Source organism: Excalfactoria chinensis, chromosome 23 (genome assembly GCF_039878825.1).
Source record: "Excalfactoria chinensis isolate bCotChi1 chromosome 23, bCotChi1.hap2, whole genome shotgun sequence".
NCBI classification, from domain to species: domain Eukaryota; kingdom Metazoa; phylum Chordata; class Aves; order Galliformes; family Phasianidae; genus Excalfactoria; species Excalfactoria chinensis.
In genome coordinates, this window is record NC_092847.1 from 2304120 (window position 1) to 2322614 (window position 18495).

Below are 18495 nucleotides of genomic sequence, written 5' to 3' on the forward strand. Positions count from 1 at the left end.
AGCTCTCACTGCTGGGAGAGAAAAGCAACATGGAGGTTTTCTTAGCCCTGGGCAAGAGCCACAGCTTTTGTGATGCAAAGGGTGAGGAATGTTATCTTCCAGAGATCCATCATCCAGCTGTCTTAGGGAGAGAGGATAAGGAAGAAGGCTTTGCCCTGAGGCTTGGTTTCCAAAAGCAGCCAAGTCAACCCACCCCTTGACTCACCATTCTGCCACCACCACCAAATGCTGCCAGCACCAAAGCAAGCCCCAAAGCCTCTTAAGCTCAGTCTACCGCACCAACTGCAGAAGGATTATTGTGAAACAACTCCAACCTGCTGCAAGACTTCCATTAAACCTTCACAAACAAAAGGACATCTCTGAGACCTCCCGCCATGGTTCTCTGACGGTCACTTCAACTCACAAACTGTCCACCAGATCCTTTTGCTTCCAACCACGTGAGCCTGTTATTGCTCCAACAACTTCTGCAGCAGCCCCACAGATGCACCATGACTCATTGAATGATGAAATGCAAAACCAAACCAAACCACAACAGGCCGTAATGCTGACAAGAAACGGGTCCCGCCTCTCCAAAGCCACAGAAATTCTCTTACCTTCTTCACTTTGCCATTTTTAGTCCCCACAAACACCACGCTGTAGCCATTGTAGATGTATGAAGCTACAGAAGTCATCCGGTCCCGGCTGGAGGTGAAGAGCGTCACACCATCCACTGGCACTGAGCCACCCAAGGGCTGGTTGATGTCGAGCCCACAGAAATTGTCATCAATTGGAACAGGCTGGAAAGAGGAGATTTGGGGCAACAGTGAGTGAAACAGAAAGCAAGAGGCAGCCCTGGGTTCATTGCACAGGAGAGCCAAGGAGAGTGGGGACATGGGGCTGGTAGGGACATGGAGTCTGCATGGATGTGAGGTCGGCAGGGGTTGACCCAGCTGCAGACCCTGGTTTTTATGGTGGTGCCATGAGGCTGCACCATCACACTGACTGCAGTTCTCTTGCTTATTTTCCATAAGGGACATTCAGGAATTGCCAAACCCAACTGTGAAGGGATGGCTCTCCCATGTGCAAGCAAGTATTCTCGCTTTCCTTTTTTCATTTCATTTAACCCACGTTCATCTCCTCCCAGCAGCCAAACTTAATATGCTTGGCAAAAGAAGGCCCCAGGGATTCTCAAGTCAGCCCTAGAACAATCTGCATCTGAATCAAGATTAGAGAAACCATCTGAATAAAACCACGAAAGATGCAACTGTCATTTGTGTTTATCTTGTTAAGTTTGCTGATACCAGCCTCTTGCTGCAGGAAAGGTGAGAGCCTGAGGTTGGGAACAGCAAACACTGCCAACAAGCAGCACACCTTCATCTTTATCCACCTGCCTCAGTGCTGTCCCTCCTTTCGCTGCCATCACCGATTGTCTGATAACAATAGGGATTAAGGAGGAAAAGGACTACTACATCCATTCCATATTTAGGGGAACTGAGGCATGGAAATATTGATCCTATCCTGCAATTTAGGGCCACACATTAAAACCAAAGGCTATGACAACCAACTGCCTGCATCCTCACCGCTTTGGTGCACTGGACATCCTTCCCCAGCAGCCAGTTGAGCTCCAGGTTGCCTTCCCCTTGGTAGCAAGACTGCAGTCGGTCCTTGATCTGGGCATTGACAGCACGAATTGGGAAGACACAGAGTGCAGAGTCATCTGGCGGCTGGTGGTACTGCTTCTGACCCTTGGAGAAAATGGCAAAGAGGACATCCTCCTGGGCTGTGATATTGAGGGATTTAGCCAGCACCTCCCCTGGCTTTGACAGATAGGCTGCCTGCAGCAGACGGTACTCCGTGTCCCCCCTGACGCAGCCAAAGGGCAGAGAGACGTAGGAGTGAAACTTGGGGTCATCTTTGCAGAGCCGGACGATGCGGGACGTGTAGAAGAGGTCACTGGCAGAATTGGAGACGCCCTCTGGGGTCTCTGGTTGGACAGTCAAAAAATACACGAAGTTGCCGCTGGCAAAGCCGTAGATGTAGAAGATATCAAAGTGAGAAATGAGAGCCAAGGTATCTGAAGGGATTTTGATGAGGGATGAGACAAAGTCACTATGGAGCTCATAATCCAACATTGCTGATGACTCCGGGTCACGGGGAAGCTTCCGGCTGGATAGCGTGGGGAAATAATCCTGCTTCCCATCCACTGCCGTGCCAATGAAGAGCTTCCCATCCTCACCTTCGGAGCGCACGATGACGCCGTACATGGTGCCTGTCTTGTTGACGCTGGACAGGTAGTGCTCCTTCTTGTGCGAGGGCTCCACCAGGATGAACAGGTCGTCCAGGCGCAGCAGTTTGCACACCCCCTGGTACAGGCTGCCACAGGCCAGCAGCCGGTTCTCGGAGTAGTCGATGATCAGCAGCTTGTTGACGTTGTTGGTGAGGGTCAGCACCTCGCTGCAGGGCTGCACGATGAGGGGAGGGTAGCAGGATTTGTTGTCCTCCTCGGGACCGGTTTTGTGAGCCACTAAAATGGTCAAGTTACCTGAAAGCTTGTAAACCCTATTGATGGCTCCAACATAAACCGCCCCGGTGCTTTGGTGGACGGTCAGGTGGTTGAAAGTCCAGTCCCGGTGCTCAGAATGGAAAGTGCTGAATGAAGCACTGCCGGATGCACTCCAGGAGAGCCATGCCAGGAGGAGGCAGAGCAGAGATGCTGACCTGCCATCACTATCAGAGCGCAGCACCCAAGGGCAGGTCCTCCTCCGATCCATCCTGGGAATGGCCGACCTGTGCCCCAGCAACGTCCCTCACATGGTTCTGGTGGAGAGAAGAAACGCACAGAGCAAAGGATTAGACCCGGTGTGCCTGCAGATACCATTCAAATTACACTTTCTAATTACACAGTCCTTGAGATAAAGCGAGGACATCCCTAAGCCTAACAAGAATTAAGCAGGTCTCCTAACTTATTGGCAAACTGTTCAGGTTTGAGGTTGTGCCACTTGGTTCAGCCCCTGCGTGTTAATGCATTCTGTGTTAGGTTGTTATAATGTGCTCCACTCTGCCACGGGAGGGGATAATCAGCTCCCAGCCAAGACAAAGCCTGCAGTTCCCATACAACCATCAATCTGCAGGCTTGGCTAAAAGGATGCCTCCTGCAGGGAATGTTGCTGGAAGCAACACAGGAAATAAGAGGTGTTTTCTGCCTTTAGGACCTCCATGATTTAACATGAGAACAAGCAAAGTTCCCTTTTATCCCAAACGTTGAGCTTCTTCCATGCTCCAGGTTGGACAACCACGGGAACCATCCCATACTGTCCCATTGGCAGACGTTCTCCCCCATCCCACATCATTATGGGGTTGCACCACCCTGGGATGAGGAAGATGATGATCCACCTTCCTCCATCACACGCAGACCAGGCAGAGACTTGTGATTTATAGCACAGCACCATGTCCATGCTGGCACCTACCCTGCAGGACAAGGGCTCCTCCCGGCCCCGTGCAGCTGTCAGAGCTCCCGCTTTGATTGATGCTGATCTCAGATTTGGTATTTAAAACAATTCATGCTGCTGGAAACCTACACCGCGCTCATAAGCGGGTGTCAGCAAGCGGCCGCTCTTTAGGCTTGTTAACGCCGGGAGCTGGAGATGGGTGTTGTGAGAGGTGACAAAGGAGCTCTCCCAGGGCTGCACGTCTCCGTGTCACTGACAAGACAGCGCAGGAGCACGATAATGGGTTCCTCATTCTGCTCAGGGATACGTTTCCCCAGCTGCTGCTTCTGGTTTCCAGCTTCATTTTCACCTCTGGCAGGTAGCAGTTCCCCTCTGCCAGCTCAGAGAGCACCGTGCTCTGATGGTGGGGTGCTCAGGGCAGCAGGTCCTGGTTTATGGGGTTCTGAGGTGCATGGGGAGCTCAGCAAAGCAAAAGGAAAGCTGCACAGAGCCCAGTGCAGGGCTCAATGCACAACACGACTGCTTTCTGCTGAGGTATTGGGTTGGTTTTTCTTTTTCCCTTGGAGGTGAGTTTAAAACACGGCTTTAAGGGCAATCTGAAGCTATTAGTAACACAAGGTAAAAAAAAAACAAACAACAAAGAGTAAATTCAGGGCCACAACATAAACCCAAGCAGCTGAAAGGCCTCAATTAGGCTGAAAGGAGTTATCTGGTATTTAAATAATTATTAGATTGAAGGAATAATCACAGGTCTGAGCTGGCTTTTTTTTCCCCCACTGTCTTCCTAATGGAGGCCATAATATTATTATTCAAATGGCCACGGTTCCCATTGAGGGGGGAAGGATCCCGGCTCATTCCATCTCAGTGCAGCAGAGCTCTGCTTATTGCAGCTGTCACTCAACTGCAGCACCACGCTTTGTCATTTGTGGCATTTTATGCACATGAAAAAGGGGGGGGAAAAGAAAAGGGGGGGGGGGGAATTAAAGCAAAAATGAGAGGTTCTCTTATGGAAAATGAGGGCTCAAAGGAACAGTTTTGGTGCTATGAACACAGCAGCTGCCCTCCCACACGGTGTTGGGCCACCAGCTGCCCCTCTCTCTTCGCATGGGCTCCATCGATCTCTGCCTTCCAGAGAAGAAAAGAGAGAAGAAAAGTGGAGTTTGCCCGCTTTGTGCCAAGTGAGAGCACACACACACACGTCTCCTCTCAGCCCTCCTGGAGCCGACCAGGAATGTTCCTGGGAAACATTTCCAACCATTGAAGCTGTTGCAGTGATTTATGTCCTGTGAAGACCCAATATTCAGGACATTTGGTGCAGCAGCCCCGTGCACTTTCAGCCCAAGCGGCACTCAATCATTTGTTTGCTTGACACCAGCTGCAATGACCGAACAGTTTGATGTGAAGTAATTACATTTTCCTAACACAAAGCAGGGATGATGGCTCCTACAGCCTTTTTTGTTTGCTTATAGAAGGTTCTGACCCCACCAACACTAATAGCAGGCTGTGCATCAGCAGACAGCTCCAGAATGGCTGGGACAGGAGGGACAGCCCTGTTATCCACACGGTGTCCCCTAATATGAGATAGCAAAACAGCAGGGTTAAAAGACACTGAGCTGCTCCTACAGCACAACGTGCAACGCTGAGCAGCAGCCCCAATGCTCACAGCACCCCCATAGGTGCAGGGAAAGAGTTAAGAGGGCAAAGCATAGCATTGTGCTTATTGCTTCCTCCAGCTCCGGGACAAGGAAGAGGAGGGGAAGAGCAAAGCCCAGTTGTGAAAAGGCATTTCCCTGATAACAAACACGATTGCATGAATTATGCACCCAATTCAGTCATATTGTCCAGACATGGGATCTTGTTTACACAATGCATACCGGATGAGCCACCTCTTCCCCCCACCTTCCCCCCCCCAAGCCTCACTCCTGAGTTGCATCCTAGCTGGGGTGAGGAGAAGCAGAGTAGCACAGAGCTGGGCTGGCAGCATCCCTGGCTTCCCCCAGCCTCAATGCCTGGCCCTGAACATGGTACTCTGAGCACTCTGCTTCCCTCTCAGGCTGGGAATGGTGCTCCCGCACAAGAGGCACTCATGTTCAATCAAAGGAAATGCTCTGCTATCAAAGGGGAGTCACCAAGCACAAACCACTGCAGTAAAGTGTGTGTAAGGGGCTGTGTTAGTGCTTCGATCCCCCTCTCCGTGTCTGTGTCCATGAACTGAGCAGAGATTGTTCAGCAGAGCAGAGCCGCTCTCCCCTGACAACAGCGACAAGCAAACACGGGCACAGCTATCTCCAACCATGGGGTAAGCCCTCGCTTGCCTCCAGGAATGAGAAGGAATGGCCTTAAGTTGTGTCAGGGGAAGGGCAGGTTGGATATAAGGTTGGATATTGCCTGAAAGCGTGGTGATGCACTGACACAGAACTGCCCTGGAGTGGTGGGGTCACCCTGCAGGTGTGGCACACGAGGCCACGTTCAGTTGGGCACCGTTGGGGTTGGAGATCTCAGAGCTCTTTGCAGTTCAGACCCCGTTTGATTATTCGGGGACTTCGTTCCCAACAAAGCAGAATTTAATGGAGGGTGACCTGAAGTGCAAGCAGATCAAATGCTTAAACGCTTTGCCTGAAGCCATACAGAAGGTGTCAGTGCCCGCTGCTCCCCCAGGTGACCTCTGGCTGTGGTTTGTTCCATAGGAACACGACAACACGAGGGGGGGAGATCGCAGCGAGGTCACACTGAGCTGCAGGAGGAAAGCAGGCAGCAGCATCTGCTGGCCTCCCTCCAAGTACCCCACAGGCAAATGGAGAGCCCCAGCTTCACATTAAATGGGTCCCCAGCCACTCCATTAAGCAGAAATCAGAGCTCCTCTGGCTGTGCCAATGCAGCATTTGTTATCCCCACACACCCCCCGGGCAGCCAGATGTATTTACACAGTAGCCACGGTGCTGTTACCTAAGTAAACCTGGAAATGGGACAGTTGTTACAAGGAGGCTCTTTGGAGCTGAATCCCCAACTGCACAGCTATGGATCTCACTCAGATGGCAGCAGTGCTGTCACTGTGAGCGTGGCACGGCCTGCACACATCGGGCATGTCCCCACTAGAGGGTGGCTGATGCTCAGCACCACTTCAGAATGGGATCACGTTTTCAGGTTATGAGCAATAAGCACCAAATCACGGCCCTGCCCACGGCATTGCCCATGGCTGCACCTTCCCCTGTTGCCCTGTTGCAGCTGCAGGGCTGCATCAGATGGCTCCAAACTGGGCAGCAGCAGCTCAGCCCTGTCCCACCATCACTGGACATCATCTGCACTCAGGTATCACCCAGGACTGCAGTTCCTCCTGCTCTGCTCTGTGCTCCTCTGCCCTGCTTTTCCATTTCAGCACTCTGGCAGATCGCTGATTAATTCAAGCCTGTTTAATAACCCTTCTGTTTAGATGAAACAAGCTGTCTTGTTTTCTTTATTTGCAACACTAACTCTTGTTTCTTCACTAAGGATCTTTCTGTCACTTATAAACATCTGCCTCTCCAAACAGCCTGACAGTGGGGATGCCAAAAGCATCTGCTGAGGTCCATGAGTGACACTGGCCAGCAGTTACAGCACAGGAGCTGCAAACCCCGATGGGCACCATGGTCTGAATGCAGAGCTGTCCTGCACACCTACTGCTGTTCCCCTGCACTTGCCAGCAGGGCTTGGTCAGACCCATTGCACCCAACTCCCCACCATTTGGAGGCTCTCAGCTGTCTCCCACCTCTTTGCATTTCAAAGCTACACTTGTCCGTCCAGCAACTGAGTCATTTCCTTCCCAGATCCAACCTATCAGCCCAAATCCAGCCAGGAAAACAATAAATCCTTCAGGGACTTTTCAGGCCATATTTCACAGGAATGCAGCAAGAGCTCCTGGCACAGCCCTGGGTTCAGCTGTCACCCACAGCCCCATCCCAAAGCATAGGCTGAGAGCTAAATACATATAGGGCCTACAAGCTGCAGAACTTCCACTGATGCAATGAGGATGAGAACTCTGCACCTCAAGCAGTTTCCGTGCAGCTCTGAGCAGCGCTGGTGCACTCTGCAGCAGCATCCTCATTTCAGAAGCAAAACCCAATTGACTCGTGCAAAGACGTACGGCACTGTTAATCAGATGCACTCAAACACAGGAGAAAAACAAAGTGACGCGGGAATTAATATGATATCCTCTTCAGAAACAAGATGGCTCGCACAGATAATCTGGCAAAGAGTGGTGTTTGTAATGGAAATTTGCAGAGACAAGAGTTGATAGGGACAAATGGGTCAATATTTTGCTTTGCCTTGTGTTAAAATTTGCACCCTGGACACCTCAGCAGCGCCTTAGATAGCAAACATCACTGCTGCCCAACCCCACAGGCCCCACGTTTGGGTTTCTGGGTGCACACTGTCAAAACAGAGCCAGTATCAGGGCTAGGACTGACACACGCTCACTTGCTCCTGCAGGGATGGGAATGGTTAAAGCCACACTGCTGGATCTGGGTTCAGCACTGAAGGACTCCAGCTGCACGGCAGCCCCATCCACCACTTCTCCCCCCATCGCAGCACCCGGGCATGGTTTGTTTTTCCAGACAAGTTATACAACTCCCTTGGAAGTCCTTGAAAGAGCTTCAGCTTTTGTTTTTCTCTCTCTCAGTTTATTCTAGCACTTCCAGCTCGGCCCTACAAGCCGCGGCCGCCTCCAAGTCAGAGCGTTTATTTGGTGGAGCTGATGGAACAGCTTTGCCCCTGTCACACAATTTATGCCTTGAAAAGCCGAGTTACGCCAACACTTGCTCGGCGCCTCATTTATGCACCAGCAACAAGCACAGGGCTCAGCCCCTCTCCTCCAGCACACCCGAGTGCTTCCCCCTGCCCCGTGGTTGCTATGAGATCCCAAGGACTGTCTGAACCTGCTGTGACCAAACACAGCTCTGCTCTGCAGGGTCCCCATGCGCAGGGCCAGCACAGCACTGCGAGGGCTCAGCACGGCTGCAATTAACTCCTCTCTAACTGCAGCCTGCAGAGGGGCAGCCTGCAAACCACCACCCCAACTCAGCCTAACAGATAGGATAGGACAGCTCAGCTGGAGAGGAAACCTACAGCCACGCTCCTTTCCTTCCCTGCCCCACCTCCATTAAAAACCAAGAGGAAACACAGAGGTTTTGTTGTTTGCTTTGACTTAACATCACAGGGTGTGACATAAAGCAGGGAAGGCAGGAAACACGGCCACGGGGGCAGAGCTTCATCCTCTCCTCCCGTCGCTGTGACTTTTTGGGTGGCTGGCGAATGAATGAGAGCGAAGCAGACAGCCGGCATGTTTTATGGAGTTGAACTGTAACATCCCTGTTCGGCAGCCAACGGACCATTTTCCTGCTCTGACACCAATAAATCTGCACAGCCACGGGGAACAAAGCCCTTAACATGAGCTGCCTGCACGTGAGCTCTCCGGCCACCTAGGCGAACACCGGGTCTGTAACATCCCACAGTGGGAAATCACCCTTTTCAATAGCACGAAGGGGAAGTTTTAATGCTCCCACCAATGCACATAGCCCCACTGCAGCACCTGCTTGCTGACAGCCAGTTCTAAAGTTGCAGAACCCCAGCACCGCATCCGCAGGTTATGAGGATAAAGGCAAAGGCTGAGAGCACAGCAAGCAAGAAGCAAACAGAAAGAACCCAAAGCCTGCCCTAAGTATTACAGTGACTCCCACAACCCCTCCCCTGACCTATGATGGGGATTTCCCCAAGCACTCTTATTGAGGACACACTACAGAGGAAGCTCCTGGTAAAGGTCCCCTAGCAGTGGTTCTGTTCCCAGCTCCTGGCTGGAAGCACGAGGTGCTGCTGTGCTGACTCAGGGCTGCCACATCCCGCTGCCTTCCTGCCCAGCCTGAATGGAGCCGGGGGGGTTCCTGTTTTCTCCAGCAGTGCTCAGTGCCCTGAGATGCAGCACAGGGTGCTCACAGCCCACCCTTGTGCACGTTAAAGCTTCTGTTTTTCTAACGCTGTCTGCAACCAGCCGGGAGCTGGAAGTAAAATACGCTGTTTCCTTTCACCTTCCTGATAGTTGCAGGGAAAAGCCTCTCCATGGACTTCAACCCATTGCTTCACCAGGAAATAACGAGGAGCTAACAAATTCCCTCTCCCAATGGAGGAAGCCTTGTCCATGAACCCTAAGGGCTTCTCCATAGCTGGTGCAGTCCATTGGAGCACCCACCCCCAGTCACTGCCAGCTGCCATCCCATCTCCCATCCCATGCAGTGCTCTCCAAATAGGGGTTCTGCAGCTGCACCTGGACCCAGCACAGCAACCCCACAAAGACACCCACCCACAACCCCAGCCCCACTCACCGCAACCCAAGGGCAGGGTAAGGTGCTGGATGGGGGGCTGCCCTCCCTATCAGCTCTGCCCCAGTGCTGAGCCCTTGCACAGCAGCGGCTCCGTCACTGAGCACAGGGAAAGCAGCAACAGGAGGTGGTGAGGTGAGAGGTCAGTGCAATATTTACTTAGACGTCACCTTTCACTTTTATGGAGTGGGGAAGTTGCGTCAGAGCAGGAAAAGGGCTGCAAGGAACAGTCCCACCTGGGAAGCTGCTGTAGCAGTGAGCACTGTGGCTTTGGAGAGTGGGGAGAGGAGCCTGTAGCAGAGCACTGGGCCCCCAAAATGTGCTTGGGGTTGTTCAACCACCCCTAAAATGGAAGGCTGAGACCCTCTCCATGCTTCAGAATAGCCCCGACCATACAGAAGCCCATCACACCAATAGGGATTTTAAGGACAGGAGATCGGGCACACGATACAAGGAACTACAATAGAAATGCATGGGTTGAGTGGCAAAATGCCTCCAGCAGAGCCCTGCTCCATGGGAGCACCACTCCTCTGCCACGCAAAGGGATGGCATCGAGCACAGCCACACTGGGAGCAGCAGCTGCTATGGGCACAGCACAGGGCCCAGTTTGTGGGGCTGCCCATGCTGTCACATCACCCTCTCAGATAATCCGAGCTTTTCTTTTATTCTAATGCGACTGATGCCTTTTATCTCCTGCTCTGATCGCACTTTTAGCCCAGGCAAAGCAGGATTAAACTTTCAGAATACGATACATTTATCAGCACCTCCCAGTTCGGCTTCACCCAAAGCAGAACCACAAATCTCGGCCAGAAACAGATGGGATCTGACAGACAGCAGGAGGGTCACCTCACCCTCAGCACCCCCCCCAAACCACAACCCTCCGTGCCACATCGCAGCTCCAAAACACCTCCGGAGACTCCACCACCTCCATTGCAACGCATCCCCACTCTTTCTAAGAAGAAATCTACCCGAATTCCTCATTCTATGCAGACTCCCCCCCCACCTCGTCTCCTATAGAAACACCGGACCCGCAGCTGCGCCCTGACCGGGCGTCCCCGCTCCGATCCTCGCGTGGAGCATCCCCTCCGGAGGGTCCCCTCTAGCGGACCGAGGCGGTATTTCGAGCCGAGGTGATATTTCGGGCCGCGGTCCCTTCGCCACCGAAGACGAAGCGGAGCGCACCCGGCAGCCGCGGTTCCACAAAGGGAGGTCGCACACCGGGTGCTCCCCCCGCTGATGCACGCTTACAAGCAGAGGGTGGTGGGAGCTCAGCCCCACAGGAGCACCCTGCTCCCTGCCCGGCCCTCTCCTTTTGGCGTGGTGGCAACCCCCTCCCTCTCCACCTCGCCCCCCCTCCCCAGCCAAGCTGGTTAAGAGATTAACACTCTAAAAACCACATTTACTCTAATTAGCCATGAAATCTTTGTAACTAAGAGAAAAAATGTTTCCCTTGAGGGATTTCTGTCCATTCATCACTGTCTGAATTGCAGGAGAGAGGGGGGTGGGGGGGGAAGAAAAGGGAGAAAAGGGGGAAAAGCAGGGGGAGAAGGGGGAGGAATCCTCAGATCTAATGAATTAATGGCTGAGTGCCCCGAGAGAAAAGTGGGCTCGTGCACCATGTGGGCCCCAAAGGGATGCTCATAGGATGGTGAAGGGCTGCCCATGGGTTACCCCAAGTTAACAGGGGGTGGGCACACAGCACAGCCAGTCCCTCTTGGGTACTGCACAAGGAGAACAGAGTTGTAGGGAGAGAATCCTGCCACAACTTCAGCCCATCAATATTTCATCCCTCTGGAATAAGAACCATTATTTTCCTGCCAGCACTTTTCTCGTGTATTTTAAACATGTCACCGCCTTCCACTTTCTCCCCTGTATGTGTTGCTCGTAACAGGCACATGAAATAAAGATCAGCTGAATAATCAGCAGTGCTTAGAGATGGGCAAGGGCCTGGCTCAGGTGCACAGTGCCACAGGTTAGAGCAGTTCACACCCCCAGAGCCCAGCAGAGATACTTCAGTCAGTGCTGACAGCCCCAGCTGCGGGCAGGGAGACCCTCATGTATTTCTTATTCGAGCTGCAGAAGAGCCCATTGGGATGCCTTGCTCCCTGCCAGCATCAGGCAGCATGGAGGTGTGGGGCAGCAGTGGGGTGCTGCTATGCAGGACAGCTCAGCCTGCTCCTCCAGAGCCTCCAATGAACAAAGGTGCTCCGGAGGCACCAACAGCCCTACAGGAAAGCATCACCGAATGGGAGCAGCTCTCCTCCTGCAGCCCTCTCCCCCGTAGCCCTGCTGTTTCTGGGTGTCAGCTTTTGCTTTTCCCAGCTCAGCTCCTCACACAAGCTGCCTACTGCAGGAGACAGCCCGCACCCCCACGTTTGCTTTTGGGCAATTATCCCAAGACACGCTCCAGCCTCCCACATTTGGCTGCAACAGGAGTTCCCGAAGCAAAGCCTCAGAGCTGTGGTTAACTGGAAAAGATATCACACTATGCCACGCTTCCCCGAGACACCACAGGGTCTGCACTGCAAACTGCTCCAAAATGTCATTCCCATTTAGCTGCTTTGCAAGCCAATTTGTCACATACTAATGTAATTTGCTGCAGAGAGTTAAAGAGCACAGGGCAGCAGCAGTCACCTCTCTCCCAAGCTCCCCCATCCAGCTTGGGTCTGTTTTCCCTTTTGCATCTCCCCGAAGTCAAGAGAGGCAGAGGAAAGCTCAGGGTTAACACGAAGAGCGAGACAGAGTGATAAGAGCACCAGGAAAAGCTGTTTTTATCATAGTGGTGGGTTGTGTGCAGATCTGATGCAGCATCTGTTACCTGCTCCTACTGCAGGAACTTGTTACAAAGCCAGTGAGAAGTTCCACAATTAATTACATCAAATAACGCCATCGAGACAATGAGAAGTCAATGGTGTCGCTTCATCTTCTTGCACTGAAGATGGTTAGATGAGCCGAGGACGGCAGGTTCTCTCTATGAGCCATTTCCCAACAGGTATATGTGGACATTACTCATCACCTGCACCAGGTTTCCCAATTTAAAGCCGTTTTATCTATTTCCCTCGACGGCCCCAATATCACATTTACACTTTGAGGATCCTCAAAGTGACAACAAATGGCAAAAGGACAGCAATAAAGCATTAAAAAAACCCACTTTTTAAGGGATCTAACACCTCGGTGTTAAAGGGGAAAAAAAAGCCAAACATCTGTTCCGAGGATGGCACAGATTTCTTCTGAGGGATCCATCTCTGCTCTAAGTAGGTCATCTGATTTAACTTCCAGAGGCGTCGTTATCAGTCAAGCCACCCAGCAAAGGGCAGCCCAGCACAGCTCCCTGCAGCCAACTGGGATCTGATGGCTGGCTCCAAAGCACCACAGCAGCACTGAGAGCTCAGCACACGGCAAGGAAACCCTGCCAGCAGCACTCAATGCATCGTGGCACTCGGTGAACTTCATTCCCTCACCTCCCTGCCCGTCCCTTGAACTGCAGGTCACAGATGGACAGGGCTGAGGTTTATTTTCCCCTCCGCCACTTACTATTCACCTCACTTGATATTAACCTATTGACTTTCTGATACCCCTCAGAACACAGATTAATTGAGTATCATTCACTTCACCTCCAGGAACGTGAAGCATCGGCTTGAATGGACACAAAGCCACAAGGCCTGGGCACGGGGTGACGAGGGGGTCGGGGTCACAGCGTTGTGGGGGACTGTGGGGCTTTGGGCATCTCTCAGGGCTGAGATTTCCCAAAGGGAACAGGAATACATTCCCTTCCATCCTCTGCTGCCTCTCAATGAAGGTCTCACAGGGATTTAGGGAAGTTTTAAAAGGGTCTGGCTATTCTTTTTCCCCTGAGATTCGGGGGATGCTTTGAGGAGCCCATCCACGCCGACGAGAACTTTCATGGACAGGAGTTGGTTCCGATGCACTGAGCACTCCAACCCGTGACTGAGCGGTAACAAATGACAACAGAATTCCGGAGGAAACAGCCGTCTGTACGGCGCTTATACACACACACACACCAGAACGGGAAGGGAGGAAGGGAAGGTGACCAGGAACAAGGCTCGAGGGATTTCTCCATCCCCTCCGCAGCCGCCTATGGGAGCACCCCGCGACGCCGCTCGCAGCGCAGTATCAGCCGCCGGCAGCTCCCGGAGGGCCGCCGAGCTCCGCCCGCCGCGATGCCACCCGCGCTGCGGGGCCGGGGAAAGGGCTGCGGTCACCCGGGGCCGAGCCCCATCCCAACCCGGGGATGCTCCGCGTGGAGCTCCCATGTCCCCGTGGGGAAAGCCGCCCCCCGCCACCCCGGCCCCTCACTCACCGCGCCGCTCCGCCGCCGCCCGCCTCCTCCTCGGGGCTCCCCGGCTCACGGCGAGGTAATCCACGCAACCCCCGCCAGCCTGAAAACCCGCAGCCGAGCACCCGCCGCTCTCTCCTCCTCCCGTAGCTCCGGGGCTCAGCTTCGCGGCTCAGCTCTGCCCGACAGCAGCAGCGGCGGCGGGTGGGGGGGGGGGGGCCGGCTGCCCTCCGCCCTCCTCCCAGGCATCCGCCCGCTGCCGAGCCCCGCGCTCCCTCCGCCGCCGCCGCCGAGCTCCAAGCACCGCGAGCTGCGCTGCGCTCCGCTCCGCTCCCCCCCTCCACCCGCCACCGCCCCCACGCCGCCCCCGCTCCCCGCACTTAACCCTTCGTCCGCCTCTACGCGGTGCGATGCGGCCCCAGGAGGGGAACGAGCGGCCCCGGGGGTGCACCTGAGCCTGGGAGGTGCTCGGGGAGCGGAGCTGCGCCGACGAGAAGCCCTAAGGGCTGCCCGAGCATCAACACGCCCGGGTGGGGGCGGTGGAATTAAGGGCTGCCCCCCCTATCCCACGTTTCTGGGTCTCAGCCTCCCACCGGGACACGCTCTGCACCCAGGGTGAGCAGGGTGATGGACACTGAGCTCCATTCCTCACTTTCCCCATCCGCAAAATGGGCTCACGTTGGCAACTCAGTTTTCCCTCGAGGCCGCATCAGCTCCAGCAGTCTTTGCAGTATGCGCTGTGCCATCACCTCTCTGTACTGCCAGAGGTGGGCAGAGTCCAACCACAGCTGCACCCAGCTGGCAGCAGGAGTCCTATGGACACCCACAGCTCAGGGGGGATCCCTCCCTGTGCCCCAGTGGTGTGCTGGCACCTGGGAGCTGTATGGAGGCAGGAGCTCACCCCAGGGCCAGGCAGGTCCCCCAAGTTCACCTCCTGGTGCTTGGGACACAGTGACATGCTGCAATGCAGCACACGTTTGGGAGCCAGCCTGGTTCCAAGCAAGTTGCAACGTCTACCACCCAACAAAAAAGATTCTCCTTTCCAATAGTGGCTGTGGAACTCCCATTAGAATGTGGGAACACCACCCCGTGTGGCAGTCAAGAGCTCAGTCCCATCCATGGGAAGAGGGTCCCTGTGACATCGCTGAAGCTCTGGAGCACAGCATTCTGACACCCTGGAGAGATGCTAAGTTGAAGCTGTTTAGCTCAGGAGAGGGAGCAGGAGACACTCAGTGGATGGCAGCACTGGTTCCTTAGCAAGCTTTCCTCTTTCACTGTTCTCTCCCTAATACATTCACTATGCCATGCGAATGGCACTAAATTCTATTCCAAATACCAGCCCTGGTTAAGTGCACATCCCACCAGTGCAGTCCCTCCTGTTGCAGAGAGCTGCATAAAGAGGTCAGAGCATCCCAACAACCATTTCTCTCCTCCTTGCAGGACTGGAATCAAAGTCTGGATCCATAGCAGAGAGAAGGACCTGCCTCTGTCACATAGAGGAGAACAACTGCAGGATGGGATCTGTGCTGACAAAGCACCCTGTGAGCTTCGGTGAAGGATCAGCCTCTGCCTCTCGCCTGCGTGTTCATCATCGCTCTCTGTCCCCCTCTTTGATAAACTCCTTTGCTTCAGAGCACAGGGGTTATGAATCTGTCTGAGCTGTGAGCAGCCATCCTCCCAACCCTCGGCTTCAGGACCCGACTTCGGCATTCACTCTGTATTAGCCATTCCAAGGGCAATACAACAGGTTCTGCCTTTCCCTCATTTCCAAAGCAGGAAAATCTCTTTTATTTTCCCTCTATGTCCCTTTAGGACACTGACTCAAGAGCAGCCGCTGCTGCTGTGTGCGGCAAAGAGCTCCATCTGTAGGCCCCAGCTACAGGTACAGGGATCAGCATCATCTTTAGGGCCCAGCTATAGGCACAGGGATGAGCACCATCTGTAGGCTCCATCTATAGGTGCAGGGATGAGCAGCATCTGTAGGTCCCAGCTACAGGTGCACGGATGAGCACCAGCTAAAGGCTCCAGCTATAAGCAGAGGGATGAGCACAATCTATGGGTCCCAGCTATAAACACAGGGATGAGCACCATCAATGGACTCCAGCTATAAGTGCAGGGATGAGCATCAAGTATAGGACCCAGCTACAAGCACATGGATTAACACCATCTATATGTCCCAGCTATAGGTGCAGGAATGAGCACCACCTACAGATCCCAGCTATATATACAAGAATGAGCATCATCTACAGGCTCCAGCCATAGGCATAGGGATGAGCACCATCTATAGGTCCCAGATATAGGCACAAGGATGAGCCCAAGCTATAGGTCCCAGCCATAGGTGCAGGGCTCTGCTTGCTGCCAGTTGATGCACAGCTGCTGGCTGACAGCTCCTCATTACTCGTGCCATAGCTATCAATGCAATTTTCAGCAGAGCTAATAATTATTCAGCGCTAATCACTACAATAGAAGAATCATAGGCAGTTATTTAGAAATGATTGTTTCCACTCAGTTATTACCTATGACAGCGAAGGGAAATCTCAGATAGTCAAACCCACATGCATACAGGAAGCTGAGTGAAAGATCAATGGGAATTTAACCAGCACTTTATGCTACTCTTCCTTGTAGAAAAAAAAACTTGTCAAGCAATTTTTTCCTCTACTGTTCATAATCTCTTGGTGTGAAATGGAAAGGATTTTTTCTCTTCCTGTCCTTAGGAAAAGGAAATCCTCTCCTCACCCTTCCTCAGATTTCCTCGTAAACGGGAGTTGCAGTTATTGCAGTTCTTGCCTCTGAATCCCCTGGTTTGAACTGAGATGAAATTAACTCCGAAAGGTTTCCTCTTTTTCAAACAAACCCTGTTTTCATTAAGTCCAGAGGCAGCGGAACAGAAAGTCCCAGCATCTGAGTTACAGAGTGTCTTGTTACTGTCAAAAACACAATCACTGACAACATCTGTGCTGAGGTTGTGTCAGAAGCTCAAGGTGCAGACAATGTGCCATTTTTAGTTGGCTTCCTACAGCCAAGAACTGCCTCGGCTGGAAAAAAAACCCAACAAGAGAAAAAGCTGATCAAGGAGTGAACAAAATAACCCTGCAAAAACACCGCTTGGCTTTGCTCCTTGAGAACAGACAAGCACTGAGTGCTCGTGCTGCCCATCATCAGGAGGTAGCCCTGTGGGATGGCCACTCAAAAGCCTACACCCCATGTAGAGCAGGTCCTGTTTTAGAGACATCCAACGTGCTGCCAGCAGTACCTGCACCCCAAAATGCACCAAACTGCACCCAAGAAACTGCAGCTAAGAGGCTGCCAGCTCTCCTTGACACTCCTTGGGAAGCAGAAAAACTCTGTGTTCAGCTCACTCACATTCATTGGCTGCAGCAAGCACAGCAAGACAGAGTTGGTTTTGCTGTCATTGGTTTGTCTACATTATTAATTATTTACTAATAACAGTTGCAAACAAGCCCGCTGTGCTCGGGGCAGCCATTGAAGATTTCCAGCCTGTGTTTGTTCTGCTAACAGCAGAGGCTGCAGGGAAAAGACTGCACTGTGCCGAGCCCCCTATGCACACAGTGTTACTCCCTGTGGCTGCTCAGCAACCCCAGTGCAAGAGGCATTCCTCATCCTGAGCACCCATGGCTGTGAGATTAGCAGAAACCCTCCAAAATAGCACTGTGACAACAAATGGGCAATTTTAGAGATGGGTGTCCTAAGTGTGCATGGGGACGGCTAACAGAGAGCTGCAACCACAGCTTGGGTTGCTTGGTTGTTGGGTTGGGTTGTAGAGTTGAGATATTGGGTTGGGTTGTTGGGTTATAGAGTTGAGATATTGGGTTGGGTTGGGTTGTTAGGTTGTAGAGTTGAGCTCCTGGGTTGGGTTGCTGGGTTGTAGAGTTGAGATATTGGGTTGGGTTGGGTTGTTAGGTTGTAGAGTTGAGCTCCTGGGTTGGGTTGCTGGGTTGTAGAGTTGAGATATTGGGTTGGGTTGTTGGGTTGGGTTATAGGGTTGAGATATTGGGTTGGGTTGTAGAGTTGAATTGCTGGGTTGGGTTGTAGGTCTGGGTTGTTGAGTTGGGCTCTTGGGTTGAGATGTTGGATTGGGCACTCTCCAAACTCTCCAGTCTGAAGAGCCCCATCCCAGTGTCCTGGGCACCTGCTGAAGTCTGCAGGGTTCCCCATTCCCCATTGCCAGGTTATGCACATTGGCAGTGGATACAGTGATTAACGAGCTGCTTCAGCAATAAATCTGTCCTGTGCACCCGCTGTAGCTTGTTCATTGGAAATCTTTAGTTACTTCATCATAAAGAAATGAGTATTTCAGGCTTCCTGTCTTAATGAACATAAAATATGAAGCATATTGTCAAACATGCTGTAGCTCTGCCTTTTATTCTACAACGTTCTTTCTGATTTTTTCCTCTAGGCAGTG

The 18495-nt window shown here is 52.8% G+C and overlaps 1 protein-coding gene across 2 annotated transcripts in view; it reads right to left on the reverse strand.

The window, feature by feature from the left end:
- PLXNA2 (plexin A2) overlaps positions 1 to 14563 on the reverse strand; it is a 95480-nt gene extending 80917 nt beyond the window's left edge. Inside the window, exons 1-3 of one of the 2 annotated variants that reach the window (XM_072355756.1) lie at positions 14458 to 14563; positions 1560 to 2796; positions 594 to 776 (exon numbers count right to left, since the gene is read on the reverse strand). In XM_072355756.1, coding sequence (XP_072211857.1) covers positions 594 to 776; positions 1560 to 2750 — 1374 coding nt within the window. In that variant the 5' untranslated portion in view covers positions 2751 to 2796; positions 14458 to 14563. Of the gene's footprint in view, positions 1 to 593; positions 777 to 1559; positions 2797 to 14096; positions 14253 to 14457 lie in introns of those variants that run through there. The other variant, XM_072355755.1, reaches the window with a different exon arrangement.
- Between the last annotated feature and the right edge of the window lie 3932 nt (positions 14564 to 18495).